This window comes from Erythrolamprus reginae, chromosome 1 (genome assembly GCF_031021105.1).
Source record: "Erythrolamprus reginae isolate rEryReg1 chromosome 1, rEryReg1.hap1, whole genome shotgun sequence".
Classification (NCBI taxonomy): domain Eukaryota; kingdom Metazoa; phylum Chordata; class Lepidosauria; order Squamata; family Dipsadidae; genus Erythrolamprus; species Erythrolamprus reginae.
In genome coordinates this window covers 188,940,040-188,961,738 of record NC_091950.1, presented here as the reverse complement: position 1 = coordinate 188,961,738, position 21,699 = coordinate 188,940,040, and the positions used below count along the sequence as shown (strand labels likewise).

Genomic DNA, 21,699 nt, shown 5'->3' with positions numbered 1-21,699 from the left:
CTTATTTCTTTTGGCATGAACATTCCAGAAACAATGAACATATAATTCCTTGCCTTTTCACCCTGAATTCCAATTCCAGGAGCACCTTCTGGACCACGTGGGCCAGGTAAACCTGGTTCTCCCTGTAATACAGCATAGTATATGAGCATTGAATATTTTGGTTCAATGTGAGTATTAAGATATGATGTCTCTCTGAATAAGTCCCTGGATGGCATCCTACAATGCAGTATGTGTTTGAGAAAAGGCACATATGTGCAGTCTCACAATGCTTTTAACCAAGAACTTTTTATTTGCCATTACCATGTATTCTTTAAAGAATTCAATGGATCCCACATATCATCATCTACTTGCAAACTTGCTGTGTTTCCCCACCATTTATTCCATTTTTTAACATATGAAAGAAAGATGTATTAGTTAATGGTGTCTTTTGACTGATACATGGCCAAGAGTTATCTAAAAAGGAATACCACCAGTCCCAGCCCACTTCTGTAATCTCTAAATTTTATTGCTTAATCTTCCCTATAAAGCAAGTGCAAGAATTATGACAAGATGATGCATGTGGAGGATTGTGCCAAGCAGTAAATCTTATATATAGTACACTGAGCAATATGACATAGAGAACTATATGAGGTTTTTTTTACTATATTTTGACTTACTTAGCACAGGAGAGGCAAGGAAAAGACAAACAAGGAAACACAAATTTCAATGCAAAGTCTACCTGCTACTTATTGTGTGCAACCCAACAATGCCAGTATAAAGGGTGGAGCTGATGTCATGATGTTGCAACATACATTTACAATAGCCATTTTGGCAATTTGGTGTTAGAATGGACAACTATATTACCTATTTATCAGAGCCCATTTTTATCAGGAACACGAGTGTATGTAGAAGCCCACAAGTACCTATTTGCAATTCCTTAAACTAAATGTGCTTTCTCCTTTGCAGTTGAGCTGCAGAGAAAAAATATGATGAACCAGAGATAAATCTTGGAGAAACTATGCAGACACAGTTACAAAAAACTGTTTTAAGTCCAAGGAATGAAGAAAACACTTGAAAAAAACTCCCATTGACTCAGGCATATCTCCCTGGGATATAAGAGGGACCGAAGAAAAAATAATAAAGTTTTCAAGATGCTGTGACAGTAATTTGCACTACTAGATTTCCATATTCTTCTGGAATCCATTTCCTGATTCAGTCTACCTCAAAGGAGTGAGAAAATGATTCAGCTGTTTTAAAGAGTTGTAGACAAATACCATTACTCCTTAAATGCTTGGCATACACTCAAACACCTATTTGTCCTCAAATCCAGATGGATGGGTCAGATAGTTACGGTATGTACACCGTTTATGTATAATGCCACTGAAGTCAGCTTCAACAAAACAAATATATTGCATTAGTACTTGTCTTAAAACAATCATGCGTGCATTATTTTATATATTTTACTTTATTGTTTTATTTCTTATGGAAGGTCACTTTCTGCCTCTTTTAATAACAGCAAGCAAACCTTTTGTCCTGGTGCACCATCTTCTCCTGGAAGCCCAGGTAATCCTGCCAAACCTGAAGTACCTGGCTCCCCCTGTTGTAAGGGACAAAGGGAAAAGTTCAGTGGCGGGTTCTAACTTACCTTGCTGCCAGTTCATTTCACTTCTGAATTTTTTTTAAAAATCCCCCCTAAAAAGGCAGAAAACAAGATGCCGATGCATGTGCAGTGCCAGAAACACAGCTTCTGAGCATGTGCAAAAACCCTGGAAAAAATCTCCCCTCCCAATTTTTTTCCAAAAAAAAATTCCCCCCAAAATGGTGGCGGCATCACCCAGGGACCGGCACCAACAAAACCGGTTCCGTGATGTCATCATGATGTCACCAGCGGGTTGCTACCGGTTCAGGGGAACTGGTCCGAACTGGGAGGATCCCACCTCTGGAAAAGTTGTTAAAATAAACAGGCTGGGTTTTATTTAATGCAGAACTGAAAAGCAGACAGGCTGGGAAATGCATGAAAAAGATTATAGCTGGTCCTCGGCTTATGACTACTCATTTAATGACCATTCAAAGTCATTACAGTACTAAACAGTAGCTATGACCAGTGGCCATCCCAGCACCTATGTGATCACATGATCTAGGTGCTTGACAATCATCTTGCCCTTAGGACCTGTTGCAGTGCCCTCTGATCAGGTGATCACCCTTTGAGATCTTCCCTGCTGGCTTCTCTCTGCTCTTAGCTGTATAGACACAATGTTGTGCAGATTACCTCCTTTCAAGTGTGTGCTTTTATGGATTGGGATAGATATCTGGATTTACCAATTGTATGCATTCTCTGGTCAGTTACACAATGTATTTTAAGGTTTTATTTATTTACAGTATTTATATCTTACATAAATCTAAATGGCTGTTCAGACTAATTAGATAATTATAGAATAATCTAATTAAATAACTATGGGTGGCTAATGTGTAAAAATAGAAACATAAATATAAAAATGGGGGGAGGGGAATGGAAAGATGCTAGGCAATAATAAACGCTTCCATCAGCTTCCACAAATATCCTGATCCTAAAGTCTGAAGCAACACCCAGGTTTTTATGGCCTTCCACAAAGCCAAGAAGAAGAGGTGGTGGTGGTGAAATGTGTTCCACAGGCAGTTGCTCTAACTGAAAAGGTCCTAATTTCCGCAGGCTGATTCATACAAGCAACCTGGAAAATGCCTGTCTGCTGGGTGCTGGGTGGGTGTTTAAGAATCTTGGCCCTACACCATGTAGGTCAGTAATGGCAAACCTTTTAGACACTGAGCACCCAAACTGCGCATGCGCATGCCCAGGGGTGGGCAGCAGGCAGGATGGGGTGGAACATAGTTCCACTGGCGGAAATGAAGATGCATGCGCAGCTCCAGCTGATCGGCAGCTGTCACTTCCTGGATTACTGATCTCAGCTCTGCTCTCCTTTTCCCCCCTGCTGCTGCTGCATCTGCGTTCCTTGCTTTTTTCCTCTTTCCTCCTTCCTGGCCTTGGACGAGCTTCCTTTTCTCTTGCCCGGCTCCCCTCCAGCCTCACGTGGCCACCTCCTGCCTGAGGTGCAAGCAGAAGGCGTGGGTGGAAGCGGCGATGGCAGCATTTATGCTTCTGGCAGCACCCATTCGCCTAGCTACCCAGCCTGAGGCAGGGGGATGACCCAGGAAGGAAAGCGCAGAAAACACGAAGCAAATTGTCACCCCAGCAAGTGACACTGGTAAGGTTGTAAATTGAGGTTCACAGTTCACTTGAATGATGATGATCATTCAAGCCACTCCCACCTGATCACATGGCTGGCAAGGCACCCCTACACAGTCACATGGCCATTAGGCCACACCCACAAAATAAGCCACACCCACAGTGTGGCAGTAAAAGTTTTGGCTGCCCATTACTGCGCATGCCCAAACTGAAAGGGGTGTGAGCGTGCGCACTAATGTGTGCATGCATGGACATGCACATGCATGAATTGATATGTAGACACATGCATGGATATGTGCAAGTACATGCATGGACATGCACAATGCACGGATATGCAAATACGTGTGCAGACATTTATTATTTATTTATTTATTTATTACATTTATAGGCTGCCCTTCTCCTTGCAGACTCAGGGAGGCTTACAGCAATACAGTAATACAAATAATAATATAATACAAATAATAATATAATACAAAATTTAAAAATACCCCAGTACATAATAGCTCGTGTGGCTACATGCTGGAAAAGTTGTGATCTCCAAACGTTCTTCAGGGGTAGCCCCAAGTAGAGCATGTTGCAGTAATCAAGCATGCGCATGTTCGCAGCAGAGACCCAACAACCAGCTGGCCAGCGGGAGGCAGGGTCTCCCAACATGGGCAGGGCAGGAAGAGGTAAGAACTTTTTCTTTTGTGAGCTTCTGTTTCATCGTTTGCAGGGAAACGGAAGCTCACGAAGGAAACACCACAGAGATCTAACCTGGGGCGATGGTGTGTGTACCAGCCAAGAGGGCTATGCATACCACCTCTGGCTCCTGTGCCATGGGTTCACCATCACAGATATAGAACTTTATGGGTAATAATCAGTACTTGAATTGTGCTTGGAAACCTACTGGAAGCCAGCGCACTTCGCATTGAATAATATTATGTGTGCAAAGCATGATGTACCCACCACCAGTCATGTCACCTCTTTCTGAACCAAGCTCAGTTTCCAAAAGTTCTTCAAGGGCAGACCCATGCAATGATTCAAATGGGAAGTAACAAAACAAAGGGTGACTTATGAGCAGATTCGTCTGATGTATAATACAGTATCATCAGCATACCTATCCCTGAGAGAGATCATTATCCACACTTTACATGCTCAATGTATTGGGAACTACTGTACCTTTGCACCAGGTTCTCCAAGGCCTCTTTCTCCTGGAGCTCCAGTTTCTCCTGGTAAACCTTGATCACCCTTAAACAACATGTAACATGCAATAGAGTTAGAAACCTTGAAGTTAGCCAGGCCAGATGCCAATTCTCTCAACACTTTAAAGGGACTCTGACACTACTCAACTCCATGGACCAAGATATCATATTTTATTTATTTATTTATTTTATTTGTTTATTGGATTTGTATGCCGCCCCTCTCCGAAGACTCGGGGCGGCTAACAGCAATAATAAGACAGCATATAATAATAATCCAATACTAAAAACAATTAAAAACCCATTATAATAAAAACCAAACAGACATACAGACATACCATGCATAAAATTGTAACAGCCTAGGGGGAAAGAGTATCTCAGTTCCCCCATGTCTGGCGGCAGAGGTGGGTTTTAAGTAGCTTACGAAAGGCAAGGAGGGTGGGGGCAATTCTAATCTCTGGGGGGAGTTTGTTCCAGAGGGCCGGGGCCGCCATAGAGAAGGCTCTTCCCCTGGGTCCCGCCAAGCGACATTGTTTAGTTGACGGGACCCGGAGAAGACCCACTCTGTGGGACCTAACTGGTCGCTGGGATTCGTGCAAGAGAAGGCGGTTCCGGAGATAATTTTAGAGCTTCTCATCTCATCCCATTTCCTTCCCACACTACACAACATGTTCCTAGTGAAATCCAAATGGGTTCCTACTCTTCCTGACTTTAGAAAAGGCATCACATTTTACTTGTACATTTCATTTATTTTCCTGTTGGTTGCCATGAGCACTCTTTTGGACTGGAAAATTGGGATAGCAATCCATTAGATGAATAATGTATCCCCCACCCCCCCAAACCCATAGAAATCCACTAAAATTTGAAAATAGATGGGCTCTTTCAGAACCCAAAGAGCAAGACTGGTCTTTTAAAAAATATTTGATCTAAAAATATCTAGCCAAGACTTTTCTGTTAAGGTCGAACGTACGCACCTTTGGCCCAGGTAACCCCTGTCCAGGTGGCCCTCTTGGTCCTAGCGGTCCTTTTGGGCCTTCTACCCCCTAGGAAACGAATTATATTAACTTTATAGAAATGAATAGAAGTCATTATGATGACCATATGAACAGTTTTTAAAACCTTGGCTTCTATCCAACTTACTTTTGCGCCTTGAATCCCAATTCCAGGTAATCCAATAGGCCCAGGCAAACCAGGTGGACCTATTTCGCCCTGATAAATAGAGTTTGGTTAGTTAGTAAGACAGGCATAACTGAGTTCTTCACTGTTAAGCAATTTGCATAGTATCAGTACAGATAAGCTGTATTTTATTTTATTATGATCCAAATACAGATGAGCGGCAGGAGTACTATTTTTTAAAAACACAATTAACCCAAAGTTAATAGGTATGTTTCTCGGGAGTTGAAAGGCATGTGCAATTTTTCTTTCTTTTTCTTCTAAAACTTAACTTTCCTACAGAATAAAAGCTGTTTCATTTCGATTTACGCTTTACTAGAAGAAAACGCTGAAATAGATTTATTGGATATAAATCTACCTGCTCACTATAGCACTGTCCAACATTCACTGAAAAAAAAGCATGCTCTTTATTTTGAGCCTATTGGTCAAGGCATTCAATTTAATTTGGAGGCAGTCAATCCCTTGGCATATTTAGTACTTACCTTTTCACCTTTAATGCCAATGCCTGGTTGGCCCCGCGGTCCTTTTGGACCTTCAAAACCACGGTCTCCCTGAATGGAGAAGAAATTATATGGTAATTATCAATGAAAAGTGAGATGACGGATAAACAGATGGCGAGAGCAGCCCACCTCTGCTATGACTAAAACATACAGCTGATAAAACAGGAATCTATTCTGTTCATTAATGCTAATTTCGTAGTAGAAGTAAGTGTAAAAAAAATAGTGGCAATCCAAAAGTGTTAATAATTACATTCTTGCTATTGCTTTTTATGCTAAATAAATTGCCTGCTTTTGGCTTCTTTTGCCTGCCTGGGCCCATTCTCCATATCAACCCCAGATTATGGGAGTGGGTGGAGCTTGTAAAAAAGATGGCTGCCTGCCAGAGGAAAGATGACTTTGCAAAAAGCAAATTCCTCCCTTGACCTCAGTACCATTGAGAGAAACCTCTGTACCATTTATGAGTTGTAGGTGAAGGTGGGTTTCAGTCAGTTGGGCCAGTTTGGGCAAACCGGATGTTAATTTTACATTTGATTCATCGAACCAATAGTTGCAAGTTTCCTGTTTCCTGGCCTCTGGAGAGCCTCCAGGGGAGTCTGTCTTGGCCCTCCTGGAGGCTTGAGAAGAGCCTCCGGAGCCTGGAGAGGGTGAAAATGACCTCCTGCCTTAGCAGAATGAGTAGGCCATGCTCCCATGGCCATGCCCACCCAGCAACTGGGCAAAGAACCAGGTGCTAACATTTTTCAATCCACTGGTTGTAGGACAAAATTAAAACCTATTTTTTCTCTATACATTCAGATGTAGAAATGCTAATTCCTACATTTAAAAAAAAAAGGGGGGGGGGAGATATTTATTTAAATGTTACAAGATTAAGGAAGAAACAGAATTGGACCTTTGGTCCTGGGAGGCCTTCTCCTTCTGATCCCCGCTCTCCCTGAATACCTTGGGGTCCTTGAGTTCCCTGTAAAGCAATTCAGAAAACTGTGAAAATCAACAGCAGATCAACCAAAATATGAACTTTATTTATCTCTGGGGTTGGAGTCAAGTTTCAACCTGCCCCAGATTACAAGCATCAAAATGAATTCACCCCCCCCAAAAAATCACAAACTTGTTATGAACTGCAGCAACAACAAAATACAGTATATCAAGCTACACTAATTCCTTTTTTTCCATGATAGCATCCAATATAATATAAGTGTCTTAACAATGGGAGGGCCCACCAGCAATAATCCTGCAATACAATGAAAACTGAGCTCAACTTCAGTAACGGAGTCTTATTTAGATCACACAAAGGTGTGCTTGATGTTTTCAACACTCGCAATTTGCAGTTGCAACACTAGCAATTGATTTTCATCTCACTGCTTATTGAACAGTTTTAATATGCATTCCCTAAAACAGTGATGGTGACCCTTTTTTGGTTCGTGTGCCAAAAGAGTGTGGACACATGGGCTAGTATGTGTGTATGTGATCACACCCATGCCTTCCCACCACACATACACACAAATCCACTGTACATGCCCACTCCCCCCCTGCCCCCATTCGACTCCTGAAGCCTGGAGATGGCAAGAAAACAGCCAAATGGGCTGATCAGAAGTTCATTTCTGAACTTCTGGTTGGGCCATTTTTTTGTGGTCCCCAGGAAACTTCCCTGAAGTTTGGGGAAAGCAAAAATGACCAAAGAAGGCTGAAGAAGAGCTGACATAGGGCAATGTCTCTCATGCCCTCCAATGTGGCTTGGCATGCCACCTGTGGTTCGCCATCATGGCCCTAGAACCTCTGCAAAGGAATATGAAGATGCAAGAGTGGCATATGGTAACCATTCAAATGGAGTGAGGCCAGGTCTTTCTGGCTACAGTACACAATTCCCCAATAAAACTGAAAACATATTTCTTGAACACAGCCAACATTGCTTGACAGATGCACTGTGGGAGTAAAGTTCTCAGTCATTCTTGCTGTAACTACATATGGCAACAACATAAGTTTATGGTAATATAATTTTGTAAAAGTATATGTGCATGCCTTTGTGTGTTGGTTTCTCATATTTTTCCTTATATGAGTACATATTTAGTATTGATTAGCATTGCTAAGTGTTGTGTTTTATTTATTTATTTATTTATTCATTCATTCATTCATTCATTCATTCATTCATTTATTTATTTATTTTGTCCAATACACAATGAGGGTTTTAGTGGGTATATATCTATATGCACATAATAAAATACATGATGAAGGTTATAGAGGAGATACTCATAGTAAAATATATCTAAAAAATAATAGAAAAGAAGATAAAGTAATAGAACATATCAATGAAAGAATAGAAGAAGAGATATAGGAATAGAAGAAAGGAATAGGAGATATAGGAGAGCAATAGGATAGGGGACGGAAGGCACTCTAGTGCACTTGTACTCGCCCCTTACTGACCTCTTAGGAATCTGGATAGGTCAACCGTAGATAATCTAAGGGTAAAGTGTTGGGGGTTTGGGGATGACACTATGGAGTCAGGTAATGAGTTCCATGCTTCGACAACTCGGTTACTGAAGTCATATTTTTTACAGTCAAGTTTAGAGCGGTTAATATTAAGTTTAAATCTGTTGTGTGCTCTTGTGTTGTTGTGGTTGAAGCTGAAGTAGTCGCCGACAGGCAGGACGTTGCAACATATGATCTTGTGGGCAATACTTAGATCTTGTTTAAGACGTCTTAGTTCTAAACTTTCTAGGCCCAGGATTGAAAGTCTAGTCTCATAGGGTATTCTACATGTATTTAATGTTTTATGACGAATGTATTGTTACAATGACTGTGATAATAATCTATCACCATTGTTGTATACACTAAGAGCTTATGCACCAGAGAGAAATTCCTTGTGTGTATAATTACACTTGGGCAATAAAGAATTCCAATTCTAATAATTCTAATTCTAAAATGGATCTCGGAACAAATCAGTTTAGAGCTCTCACTCAAGGCACAAATTATGAGGGTACAATGATCCTACTCTGAATTCATGATGAGAAGACTCAGTTCCCTGGAAAAGACACTAATGTTGAGGAAACGGAGAGAGAAAGAGAAGGAAGAGAAGAGAATTAGCAGAAAGTGGATGGACTCAGTTATAATAGCAATGAGTGCCATGTTGGGAGACCTAAAAGACCAGATTAGGGACAGATTGTCATGGAGAAAATATATCTATGTGTTAGCTGAATGTTGACATCAACCCGATGGCACATATTCAATCAATTACTCAATCACTCAATAACATTGCCCTACATATTGACATTTCCCCAACTTTTTGGATTGACAGTGCAAAAGGACAGAACATTCTGACAATCATCAGTACATAATTCTGGGAGTTGAAGTCAAAACATCTTAAAGTTGCCAAGTTTGAAAACTGCTGATATGCAGATAGCCTTTGACTTACATTCAACAAAAAAATATAAAATAATCATACTTACAGAATATAGTTATTAAGTGAGGTATGGGCAGTCGCAAATGGCAATCACAAGATTGCAGGATGCTGCAATTGCCGTAAATAGGAGACACTTGCCAAGTGCTTGGGTTGCAATCACATAATTACAGGAATAGTTGTTAAGTTCAAGAATTGCTCGTAAATAATTATTTTCAGCATTGTCATAAGTTTGAATGGTCAGTGCATGAAAGGTCATGAGTCAAGGACTACCTGCACACGGATAGAAGACACTCAACTATGTTCTTCCTTTTACACCTTTTACACTAGATGTGAGTTTTGCATCTTATTTTCAGAAAAAAATAAGTGCACTAGTGTGCCTTCCGTCCCCTGTCCAATTTTCTCTCCTATATTTTATATATCTTTTCTCCCATCCATATTTCCTTCCTCTACTCTTCATTGATGTATTCTATTCTCATATATCTTCTTCTATCCCTTCCCTGATATTTACTACTACAGGTTTTTATTCTCTTTAACTTTCAATTTGTATTGGACAAAATAAATAATTAAATAAATAAATATTGCTTTCAACCCATCTCTTTCTTAAATTTCCTGAGCTTTAATACATACCGGTAAACCTGGTTCCCCAGTACCTGGAGGCCCAGGCGGGCCTGGTCTGCCTGTCAAGCCAATGTCTCCCTTTAAAACAGAAATTTTATACTTGAATTTAAGAAATTTATTAGACAAATATGGTACAGTATTTTTGTTATAATCTCCTTGGGAGTGGGAGAATATTATTCCAGGACCAATAACTTAAATGCATGGCAAGCAAATGATACTACTAATAAAACACCAGTAATAATTCATAATTATTTACATTTTTATGCCTTGAAAAATCTTTCAGAAACTTCAGATATTTTCAGATATATACTGTATATCCAAAAGTATTTAAAGTTTCTAAAAGTAATACAAAGACATTTGTACTGGTTGAACTTTTTATTATTTATCATTCTTTATTATTAATCTCTACTATTTTAACTGCATCCCTTCTTTTGTTCCTTTGCACAACAGGAATCTATGATTGACTGGCTTTTTTTTTTACCTTTGGGCCAGGCAATCCAACTCCTGTGTCTCCAGTCAATCCAACAGGGCCTGGGAGGCCTCTTTCACCCTTAAAATGTTAAAAAAAATCGTTTTAATTATGTTGATAAGATTTTAAGGAAGGTAAGCAGTCTCTTTTTCCTTTTCAAAGGAGATAATTATGAAATAAATCACCATGCTTCAATTAATTATAATTGTTTTCTTAGAGACTTAGCTATAGGGCAAAAGATACTATTAGAATGAAGAGCTTATTTAAGCATGAGAAAATAGAACAGAAAATAGATACTTTGCCAAAAAAAAAAAATCACAATTATCTGTTTTCACAGTTTTCTAAATGCTGTGCTACAATTCTAGAGCATAAACATATATTAGGTGAACATGTATACACAGTGCATCAAAGACACATATATACCAACAATATGTATCACAGAGAAATCTATACACAATCAAGCATTTTAGAACATACAGAAAATAATTCTAATTTTCATTATTTTTTAAAGAAAAAACATAGATTGATGTGAAAATAGGATAGAGCAATGTAGTAATAGCAATAGCACCTGGACTTACAGGGCCGCCGATAGGCCAGTATTACTGCTACTGGCGTCAGGGGCCCGGCCAAATTGAAAAATATGGGGGGCGGTTTTGGTCTGCCACCGTGTGCCACTGTTCCCTGTAGGCTGCACACACCTGCGCCAGCGCACCCCAAAACGCCCCCCGCGCACCCTTTTCCAATAGATGCCATCTGCTCTGTGGCAGCCCTTTAAGGATTGGGAAACTACTATTATATTCCCCCTCAGTTTTCTATTTGTTGAGCTAAACATACTCGTTCTCTTAGCCCTTGTTCATAGGATTTCGCCTCTAGGCCAGGGGTGTCAAACTCAATTTCATTGAGGGCCACATCAGGGCTGTGTTTGACCTCAGAGGGCCGGGGGAGGGCTTGCCCAGATTGTGTGGCCATGGTGGGCATGGCACGGGATTTGGGGGGCAGTAGTTTTAAAATGGGGGGGGGGGCAGACACTTAGGCTGTATGGGGCCCCAAAATTCCTGATGGCGGCCCTGTGAACTTATATAATGCAATGCAATGTGTGGATCGACTTGGGGGATGAGAGGACAAGATGCTACCTAGCAAACTATCAGACAAAAAGAGGCTGATACTCCAAAGGATTAACAGTCAGAGGCAGAAATTTAGGAAGGGACTTGTCTTAATTATTGAGGCAGGTAAAAGTGTCAGTGGAAAGTTTCTATCATCAGATTTGTGGGATTCTGTTAATGTAGCTTTAAAATAAAGTAAAATGAGCCCATCTAGTCATATTTCCTGTCTGATTTATCTGTGAGGGCTGATACATAGCTTTTAAGGATATGCGATGGGCCCAGAAGTGGGTTTCAGAAGGTTCTGACCAGTACTGGATAGGTGATAGTGGAAATTTTGAGTAGTTTGGAGAACCCGTAAATACCACCTCTGACTAGCCCCACCCCCATCTATTCTCTGTCTCCCAAGTTCCAACTGATCAGAAAGAAATGGGGATTTTGCAGTAACTTTCCCCTGGAGTGGGGAGAGAATGGAGATTTTACAGTATCCTTCCCCTGTCATGCCTACAAAGCCACACCCACCAACCCATATGTCCACCAAGCCACGCCTACAGAACCAGTAGTAAAATTTATTGAATCCCATCGCTGGCATGGGCCAGAATTACATCAACTTTGTGGTGTCCTATGTTGCAGCTCCTCCTAAATTTCAGCTAAACTAGGCTAATTTCTAAATTCCGAAATTGTAAAATTCACCGGCATCTTTTTATACATGGTAAAAATATCCATGTGCGAAGAACATTTCAGTGTACTTATGTATCTGCATAAATATGGGTTTTATGTAGTGTTTTATTACCATACACAGTAGTTTGGAAGAGGAGTGGTGAGGTGGCCTAGAGGCAGAGCTCTCACCTCACAATCCGGAGGCTATGAGCTTGATCCTAGGTAGAGGCAGATATTTCTATCTCTAGGCACAATGAGAATATATCTGCTGAATATAACTCCACTTTGGTGACAGGAAGGGCATCCGGCTAGTAAACACTCAGCTCCCTTCAGTTGCCCAGATTCCACCCCGCAAGGGATTATGGGATCATTGAAAGAAGAAGATGACAATGATGACAGTGGTTTTAGAAGAGAATTTGACCTATAGGTAGTCCTCAGCAAGGGGACTACCTCTTCCCTCTTCCTACTGGTGCGTTGCATGCAAATCGTGACATTTTCCTAGTATCCCCAAATGTGATTTTGCTTCCATGCACGTACAGAGGGATGATTTTCCTTCTGTGCATGCTCAGAGAGCCGAAAAATCACTGAAAATTAGAAAAAAAGATGGCGGCGCGCAGAGACTGGCAAAGACAGCACCGGAGCCATTGCACTAAAAGTGCGGGCCACTACCTGAGTGGCACAATGGACTGCACTGGTAGGAACCCACCTTTGGTCCTCAGTTAATAATTGAGATCGGAATTGCCACGCTGCTTAGTGGCACCTATTAAAGACATTCCTGGTTACCGTGATTAAGTAAATCACCACAGTTTATTAAGCGAGAATGTAACATGATTAATATTTGAACATAAAATCTGCTAGATTCCCACTACACAAAAACAATCGGTTGGAAATGAGCAAAAAGAATATAGCAAATAATAATAATAATAATAATAATAATAATAATAATAATAATAATAATAATTCATTAGATTTGTATGCCGCCCCTCTCCGAAGACTCGGGGCGGCTCACAACAATAATAAAAGGCAGTACAGTGTTCCCTCAATTTTCGCGGGTTGGAACTTCGCGAATAGCCTATACCACGGTTTTTCAAAAAATATTAATTAAAAAATACTTCATGGTTTTTTTTCTATACCACGGTTTTTCTCGCCCGATGATGTCATTCATCATCGCCAAACTAATAATTTTTGCAAATAAATAACAAAATAAATAATTATTGTCAATAAATAATTATGTTTATAAATATCAGGATTACTAAGTGTCTTATTCAATGGTGAATACCAGTAATAATGGTGAGTAAATTGTTGTTAAGGGAATGGAAAATGGTAATTTAGGGGTTTAAAGTGTTAAGGGATGTCCATAGCCAAAAATGTTGTATTTACATCCGCATCTCTACTTCGCGGAAATTTGACTTTCGCGGGCGGTCTCGGAACACATCCCCCGCAAAAATTGAGGGAATACTGTATAACAATAGAACAAATCTAATATTAAAAAAGATATATAAAACCCCAACAATTAAAACCATACAGCACATACATACCAAACATAATATATATAAAAATAGTGATCAGATGACCATGAAGATGCTAAGCTGGACAGAATTCTGAGGAACCGTCATAAGCACCACTCACTCAGCTCCATCATGATTTTGAAGAGTCAGTGGGTGAGTGGTCGTTAAGGACCACAGTGTATAAGGACCATTCATATACAATAAACAAAATAACAATAAAATAAGAGGGAAATAAGGTGACAAGTGAACTTTGCAACAACTATGTAACCATAACATTTATACATGAAATAGGACAATTCTTAATGCAGTCCAGAAGCTCTATTACCTTGAATATTGTATTTTCTAAAGAATTCAAATATGATACGAAAGTGGCAGAAAATAGTTATGTGAATCCACTTAGTATGCATATAGAGCCACGTGGTAAGGAGGGATGCCCTGGAGCTAAATATCTTTCTTGTACTTTAAAGGGAAAAAAAAAATCATAAATCATACAAAGTCTCAACAAGATGTTATTTATGAGCTGTGCTTTTATAGTTCCCTGAGGCCTGAAGCCATACCAAAGGTTCAAATGAACTTAAGTGTCTTAAAGGGGATTTTGATGCTATGGAATATGGTGAATGTTTCTGTTTGTGGAGCTTGATCTTCTATTTACGAGCAGCAGTGGAAGTGCGAATTCTTGCTGTTTGATGAACTTCTGCTGTGACTTTGTAGGGACTTTTTTTCAGTTTAGTTATGGTAGCTAGAATCAATAGCAGAGGAAACAGACCGGTATTGTAAAATCACCATTCTGTGGACTAATTGGAGAAGAGAATATCGTTTGTTTGTTTGTTTGTTTGTTTGTATGTTTGTTTAATTGATTATCAAATATATATGTTAATTAATTGACCAATACCTATTTGGCTATTAAACTGGAGAGTATAACACACAAATGACAGAAATTTGACTAATCATATAAATGGGCACGAATGATATTATAACGCCTTCAATGAAAAATAATCAAGTCATTATGTCTGAAACATAAATACATTATAGACAAAAGCAGGGCTTTTTATTAAAAGTAGTATTTCTGAGCAATTCTTATTTCAATAATGTATACAGAAAGAGTTAAGCAGTGACCTCTGAAAATGCCAATCAGGAAAACTTTCACAGAACATTTTAAGCAGCAAACAAGTTCTCCACAAATTTGAAACCCATTGTCTCCTTTTAAACCTTCCTTCTATAACATCAAGGAGCTTCTAGGTTGTTTATATTTATTTAGATGAAGTGTTTACATAGATGCCTATTTTATACAAAATTCTGGGCAGCTCTGAGCTCAGGATGTTTGGTAGTTCCCTTTTTCTAGGAGAATTTTAATCCAAGTGCTATGAATCAGTCACACACTTCCAAAGATTATAAATGTAAGCGAGATGTTTTATGATGCTGAAAATCAGCTAATGATGGTTAGAATTCTTGCCTTTGATCCTTGCACTCCTTCAGGTCCTTGATCTCCAGGCACTCCTTGGGGGCCCTGTTGAAATAGGAAACCATGATAAAGATCTTCAAAGCCTCAAGCTAAGATGATAAGATAAATAAGGATGCGATCAATTGACTGCAGTAGACAGTAATAGTTGAATTGTTAGATCATTTATCTGTATACCGTATCTGAAGATTGGTTATATCAGCAGATTTGTGTTAATTTCTAAACAGTCTTTAAATTTATTTTAAAAAATAGTGTAGTCCTGGGAATAGCTTAATAAGGGTCAACAAGAGAACAATGTTGGTATCAGCAGTGTTACGTCCCTTTAGTGATTAGACTCCTGCTAATGGTTTGCATGAATCGTCTGAAATAGGTAGCAAGTTGTGCTTTTCTAGGATAACTATAATTTTTGGTAAGATGTCCAGAGTTGCCCTGTCAGTCAGATTGGTGGCTTATAAATTTAATAAATAAAATAAATAAACTATATTCTTCTTCTTCTTCTTCTTCTTCTTCTTATTATTATTATTATTATTATTATTATTATTATTATTATTCTGTCAAGATACTTGTAGAACAAAGAGAAGAGAATTCTTTATTGGCCAAGTGTGATTGGACACACAAGAAATTTGTCCAATTGGTTCATATGTTCTCAGTGTACATAAAACAAAAGATACATTTATCAAGAATCATGAGGTACAACATTTAACTATTGTCATAGGGCGCCTAGACTATAGTTATGATACATTACAAATATATGTTGACTATAATGGACCAGGCTATTATGACTTATCCAACAACCATGGTTAAAACAAAACATGACTGGGCACAATGTATAAACTTAGCTGATTCAATTCAATTCAATTCAATTCTTTCTTTCTTTCTCTCTTTCTCTCTTTCATTCATTCAACTTGTATGGCCAAATCATCTGCATTAAGTAACTCTGGGTGGTTCAGAAGATGTAAAAACAATTTTAAAATGAAGATACAAATATAAAAACTGTCCAAAATCAGCTTAAAAAAACATAAAATCACAATCAGCAGCATAATTCATTTTATAGTATAGTATATCAACTCAATAAAGGCATTGTAAGAGCTCCCCACCATTCCTGAATCCAGGCACAGGGGTTCACTTATTATTTAGAGCCTAAAACTATGTACTATTTACTAACACATGCAGCGGGGATTGTAAGGCAAGAGTTTGTGAGATACCATAGATGGCTTATGTGGCCATAGATTTCTGGAGATGGGGCCTAACAGGCATTTTCCATGTCATCCTGGAGTGTACAAACAAGTAACAGTATAAACATTTTACTACACATAGTATATCCTAGTGAAGGGAGTTATGTGTGAAAAGATCTTCATTTAGTGGAACTAAGCAAATACTTTTTATGGCATTTATATACTGTGTTTTATGTTAAATGTTTCCTTTGTGAGTGATATATATTCTGCCTTTTTTCTCATTTCTGTTCTGTCATCTACAAACTTTTATGCAAAATCACCAGATCTTTTTTTAAAAATGCCAAAGAAAATGAAATGACCCAATGACCTTTTTATAACTCCTCCTACTGAATTAATATGGCCGAGGCAATGAAAACTAAGCCAGGATTCTCCAGAGGGCAAAAAAATGCTTTGCATTGATTTTAATAATAGGATTAATATAATATAATATATTAATATAACATATATTAATATTAATATACGGTAGTAAGATGCAGTAATACTATGCAGCAATACCAAATATTAGGATTAAGATTTATTTCTGAATGCAAAAAGTAATATTATCTGAAGAACTTTTTTTATCTCATTCTTTCCTGAACAAGAAATATTTTTTGTGGATGACATTAGAAAATAGCTTAATGATGTGACATTTGTATCATCCCCACTAATCAACCCCATTCTGATAATACTACAGTCAAATAAATACATTATGCAGTAACAAACTTTGTTATAAAATTACTAGCCTTCAAATTACAATAACAATTGAGATCGGGATTAAGTCTGAAGAGAGAGAGAAAGTGGAATACTTCAAAAACTGTAAGCAGATTCTCTAATCTCTATTACCTGCAAACCTCGGGGACCTCTTGGACCACCTGGGCCTTCTGGACCCTATAGGATAAGAGAAGAAATTAGGGTGCTACCTTTGACCGACTCAAGGTGTTTAAGGCAACCTTAAACACTCAAAGAGCCCCAAAGATCCTAACTGGAAGCCCCCCATTCAATTCTGGAGTTGACCAGAAGTCTGATTCCACCATCATAGAGACTCCTCCTAATTGGAGCTGACTTGAAAACCAGCCCTTGCTGGTGCCCCCTGCTTCCCACCACCCTAACTGAAAGCTCCTCTCAAAATTGTTATGCCGACCATCGACAGGGAGCTGTAGCAGAGGGAGAAAAGAGCCACATGGAGCTCTTCAGCCATAGGTTGCTAACGCCTGGTCTAGTCAGGCTCATAGTGTTTGCACTGATGCACTGGCATCTGTCCAGAGATTCAGGAAGGTATTTTTGCAGACATGTTACAGGTTGTTAATGTTGAGGCAGCTGATTTAAAAACTAATTGAGGCTATTATATTATTTACACCCATTGAAAATATTTCTATCCCAACAATCGTCTCTTTCCTAATCATATTTAGACAATGATCATCTAGGAATTTTAGGATCAGGCTACATCAACATCAACTCTATGTACCCCATTTTCCCCAGAATAAGGCCCAATTGGAAAATAAGCCCTAGCATGATTTTTCAGGATGCTCATAATATAAGCCCGCTCCCCAAAATAAGCCCGAGTTAAGATTTTCAACCAGATGGATGCATTTAGTATTGTATTTCCTTGAAAACAAGACCTAACCAGAAAATAAGCCCGAATGCAATTTCTGGTGCAAAAATTAATATAAGATCTGGTCTTATTTTCAGGGAAACATGGGTAGATCATATCTCCTTATCTTTTTTCCAAGCCCTTTCTTTACCATCTCTCCTCCCAGTTAAATCTGTGACAGCTACGGTACTTACTCGGTCTCCTTTTATGCCCGGTGTTCCACATTCACCCCTTTCACCCTGAGATGTAAAAAATGCAGTTAATATTATCTCTGCATTAAAACTCAATAGCAAATGAAAACTTTGGTCTTCCTTCACTGCAAGATTTCCACCACCACCCATTATATTTTCTTTTTGGAAACATGTTTAAGATTTTACAAAGAAAGGAAAATGTGGGATATACAATTCATTAATTAATGAATACTCCAACCTTTGCCTATAATTCAGTAACTCACATGTTTTTGGCATGCAACAAATAGAGGATACAAGAGGGTGAGAAATCCATACCTTTTCTCCTTTGTATCCAGGTTTCCCCTAAGAGAAAGAAGCGAATCATCTTTTAACTAAATTAGTACAGGTACTTACTAGCCAAAAAGTATAAGACCAATACTAGGGAACTATTTATTCATTTAAAATGTGCATTTGTCTTGGGAAAGGGAAAGGAACTAAGAGCCACTGGTTCTTCCTTTAATTGCCTTGGGCAAAGTTGGGGTGCAATGCACAGTGGTGCTGATTCTCTGGCATCAGACCCCCAGAAAAGGCACTAAAAAGTTGTGCAGAGGATTAATGCAAATGCTTCAGTCACTATTTTTGTCTCACATTTTTAAAATCTGAGCTCCTGAATAAAATAAAAGGGTATTGTTGCAATTTCTGACAATAGTATGAGAAGCCACTCTAAGGCTGATATTATAAAAATCCAGTTAGTTGTCCAGCCATGTCCAATATCCCAGGATAGTTTAGTTAGCTTGTGTTTTCTAGATAGCTAGAAATTAAAGGTTACAATTGCTGTGTGGTCTAAGCCAAATTCCAGACATGAGATGAAATAGTGTGTTGAAGAATTTATGAGTAAGGCCAATGATGAGGGAGGAGCAGTACTTCCCACTTTGGTGAATTTGTTTATTTTTTTACTGGATCTCAAAAAGTTTTTTTTATCTATATTAGTGGACTCCATGCAGCCAACAGCTTAAAGCTACTAAATCTCGGTTGCAAACATTTGATCATTGCTATATGGCAGCAAGGACTCATACTTTTTGCTGATGGCTAGTGGTCCTTTGCCATTTTATAATCCTCATGCATTATCCCTACCTTTGCCTAATTATGATCCAAAGAGATCAGATCCATTGTACTGTAAAATTCTGTCTCCTCCTTGGCAGCCAGTTCCTTAAGTAGTGATAGAAGAATGTCACAAAGAAAGAAAAGGAGAGCAAGGAAAGGGGGGACATTATTGGACAAAGAGGAGTGGGTGGTCCCATTCCTATTGGTTCTCATCTCCATTTATCACACAATTCAGATGCTCCTCCCTGAGTAAATGCAGCTCTGGATAGAAAAAAGACTGTGCCTACTTCTGATTGTGTGAATGCCAATTACAATTATCAAGGTGTGATGACATGCATTTTTAAAGTAGGTCTATGGAGATTCTCCATCATCCAGGTCATGGTTATTTATTATTTATTTATTCAATTTTTTCGGTTGTCCAAAGGTACTTTTTCAAAAGGCAACTGGACTTGATTTTTCCTTGAAGACATTTTATTTCTCATTCTTCAGTTCCAAACTGAAGAAAAAACCAAGTCCCGTTGCCTTTGGGATTTTTTTTACAGGATCTAGAGCTTTCCTTCAAGCAAACAAATTCATTTACCTCTGTCCCATCTCTTCCTGGAATTCCATTTAAACCTGGCTCTCCCTGGAAGCAATAGGATAGTTTAATATTATTATTCCACAATCTGCTGCTTTTACAATTTAATGAACATTCTAAGTGTTCTGAGAACATTGTAAGAACAACTTTTAATGAACGGTTCTGGACCGACTGAAGTCTTCTAGGCCTGTTTTGTTTTACCTTCTTAAGAAAACATCGCTCGTATACTGAAATGTAAACATTATGCTTAGGGGTGGGTTCTGACTTACTTCACTGCCGGTTCGCTTCCTCCCGCATTGTGTGGGTGCACGTGCATTGTGTGCATGCGCCTGCATGTGCAGTGCTGAAATCTCACATGCGAGTTTTTCGCACATGTGCAGAAGGAAAAAACAAGAGAGCCCATTTGTGGGTGTGGCCAGCCAGCAATTGCTGCTGGTTCGGCAAGGGGCGGGAATTCCCGCTACCAGTTCTATAGAACGGGTCCGAACTGGAAGGAACCCACCTCTGATTACACAGGTCTACAAAAAAAATATTTTTTGGTAATCATTGCAGTTGATCTTGTGTTTTTGAATCATTTTTGTTCTGATTTCAAAAATGTATATAGTTTTTCTGCAGCAGGTATACTTTCCACTGAGCAGCATCATTATTAGAAGGTATAGGAAATATACTGGTGACAGTAATTACTGCATACATTGAAAATGTAGCAATAAAGTAATAACAAAAATGCTTCTATATCAGAAACTTTATGTGACAGAGCAAAACTAAGCGTATTTTTGGAATGAGCACATCAAACTCCATAAAACAGACATGTTACCTTTGCTGATGATTTTTTTTTGTGTTGACCACTGTTATGCTTTAACTTCTAATTTCTACCATGATGTGAGATCTCTTAATTTTAACCAGATACATTCTAAATGACTGATTTAAAAACAAAACAAATGAGCTTTTAAGCATATGTCAAAGAACACAGCACCTTTCCTCCTTTTGCACCAGATGCTCCATCATCCCCAGGGCGGCCTTTTTTACCCTGGAAGCAAAAGAGGTAAAAGTGGAAAGTTAATAAGAGTTCTTTACTGTCCTTCTTCCTGGACGGTATGCTTCAAGAACTTTAACTTGGGCTTCCCTAAATATGCCCATATCACACCAACACTCCGCAGTCTGCATTGGTTGCCGATCAGTTTCCGGTCACAATTCAAAGTGTTGGTTATGACCTATAAAGCCCTTCATGGCACCGGGCCAGATTATCTCAGGGACCGCCTTCTGCCGCACGAATCCCAGCGACCAATTAAATCCCACAGAGTGGGCCTTCTCCGGGTCCCGTCAACTAAACAATGTCGGTTGGCGGGGCCCAGGGGAAGAGCCTTCTCTGTGGCGGCCCCGACCCTCTGGAACCAACTCCCCCCAGAGATTAAAATAGCCCCCACCCTCCTTGCCTTTCGTAAGCTCCTCAAAACCCACCTCTGCCATCAGGCATGGGGGAATTAATAATCTTTCCCCCTAGGCTTCTACAATTTATGCATGGTATGTTTGTATGTATGATTGGTTTTATAACAAGGGTTTTTAGCTGTTGTAGTATTGGATTTTTACATTCTGTTTTTTGTTACTGTTGTTAGCCGCCCCAAGTCCACGGAGAGGGGTGGCATACAAATCCAACAAATAAATAAATAAATAAATAAACTTGCTGATCCCCAGAAAATGAAAAGATAGCTAGGAAAACAAGGAGCGGAATTCTTGGAACTTTTGCTTAAAGCACTACTTGAATTTTGTTATTGAAGGCTGAGT

General features: G+C 39.1%; 1 protein-coding gene across 1 annotated transcript in view; it reads right to left on the bottom strand.

Moving 5' to 3' along the window:
• LOC139159839 (collagen alpha-1(XXVIII) chain-like) overlaps positions 1–21,699 on the bottom strand; it is a 55,919-nt gene that overhangs the window by 23,460 nt on the left and 10,760 nt on the right. Inside the window, exons 5-19 of the mRNA XM_070737262.1 lie at positions 20,891–20,944; positions 19,921–19,965; positions 18,573–18,599; positions 18,261–18,305; positions 17,319–17,363; positions 15,256–15,309; positions 10,547–10,615; positions 10,075–10,143; positions 6,943–7,011; positions 6,036–6,104; positions 5,521–5,589; positions 5,355–5,423; positions 4,361–4,429; positions 1,505–1,576; positions 54–122 (exon numbers count right to left, since the gene is read on the bottom strand). Coding sequence (XP_070593363.1) covers positions 54–122; positions 1,505–1,576; positions 4,361–4,429; positions 5,355–5,423; positions 5,521–5,589; positions 6,036–6,104; positions 6,943–7,011; positions 10,075–10,143; positions 10,547–10,615; positions 15,256–15,309; positions 17,319–17,363; positions 18,261–18,305; positions 18,573–18,599; positions 19,921–19,965; positions 20,891–20,944 — 894 coding nt within the window. The remainder of the gene's footprint in view (positions 1–53; positions 123–1,504; positions 1,577–4,360; positions 4,430–5,354; positions 5,424–5,520; positions 5,590–6,035; positions 6,105–6,942; positions 7,012–10,074; positions 10,144–10,546; positions 10,616–15,255; positions 15,310–17,318; positions 17,364–18,260; positions 18,306–18,572; positions 18,600–19,920; positions 19,966–20,890; positions 20,945–21,699) is intronic.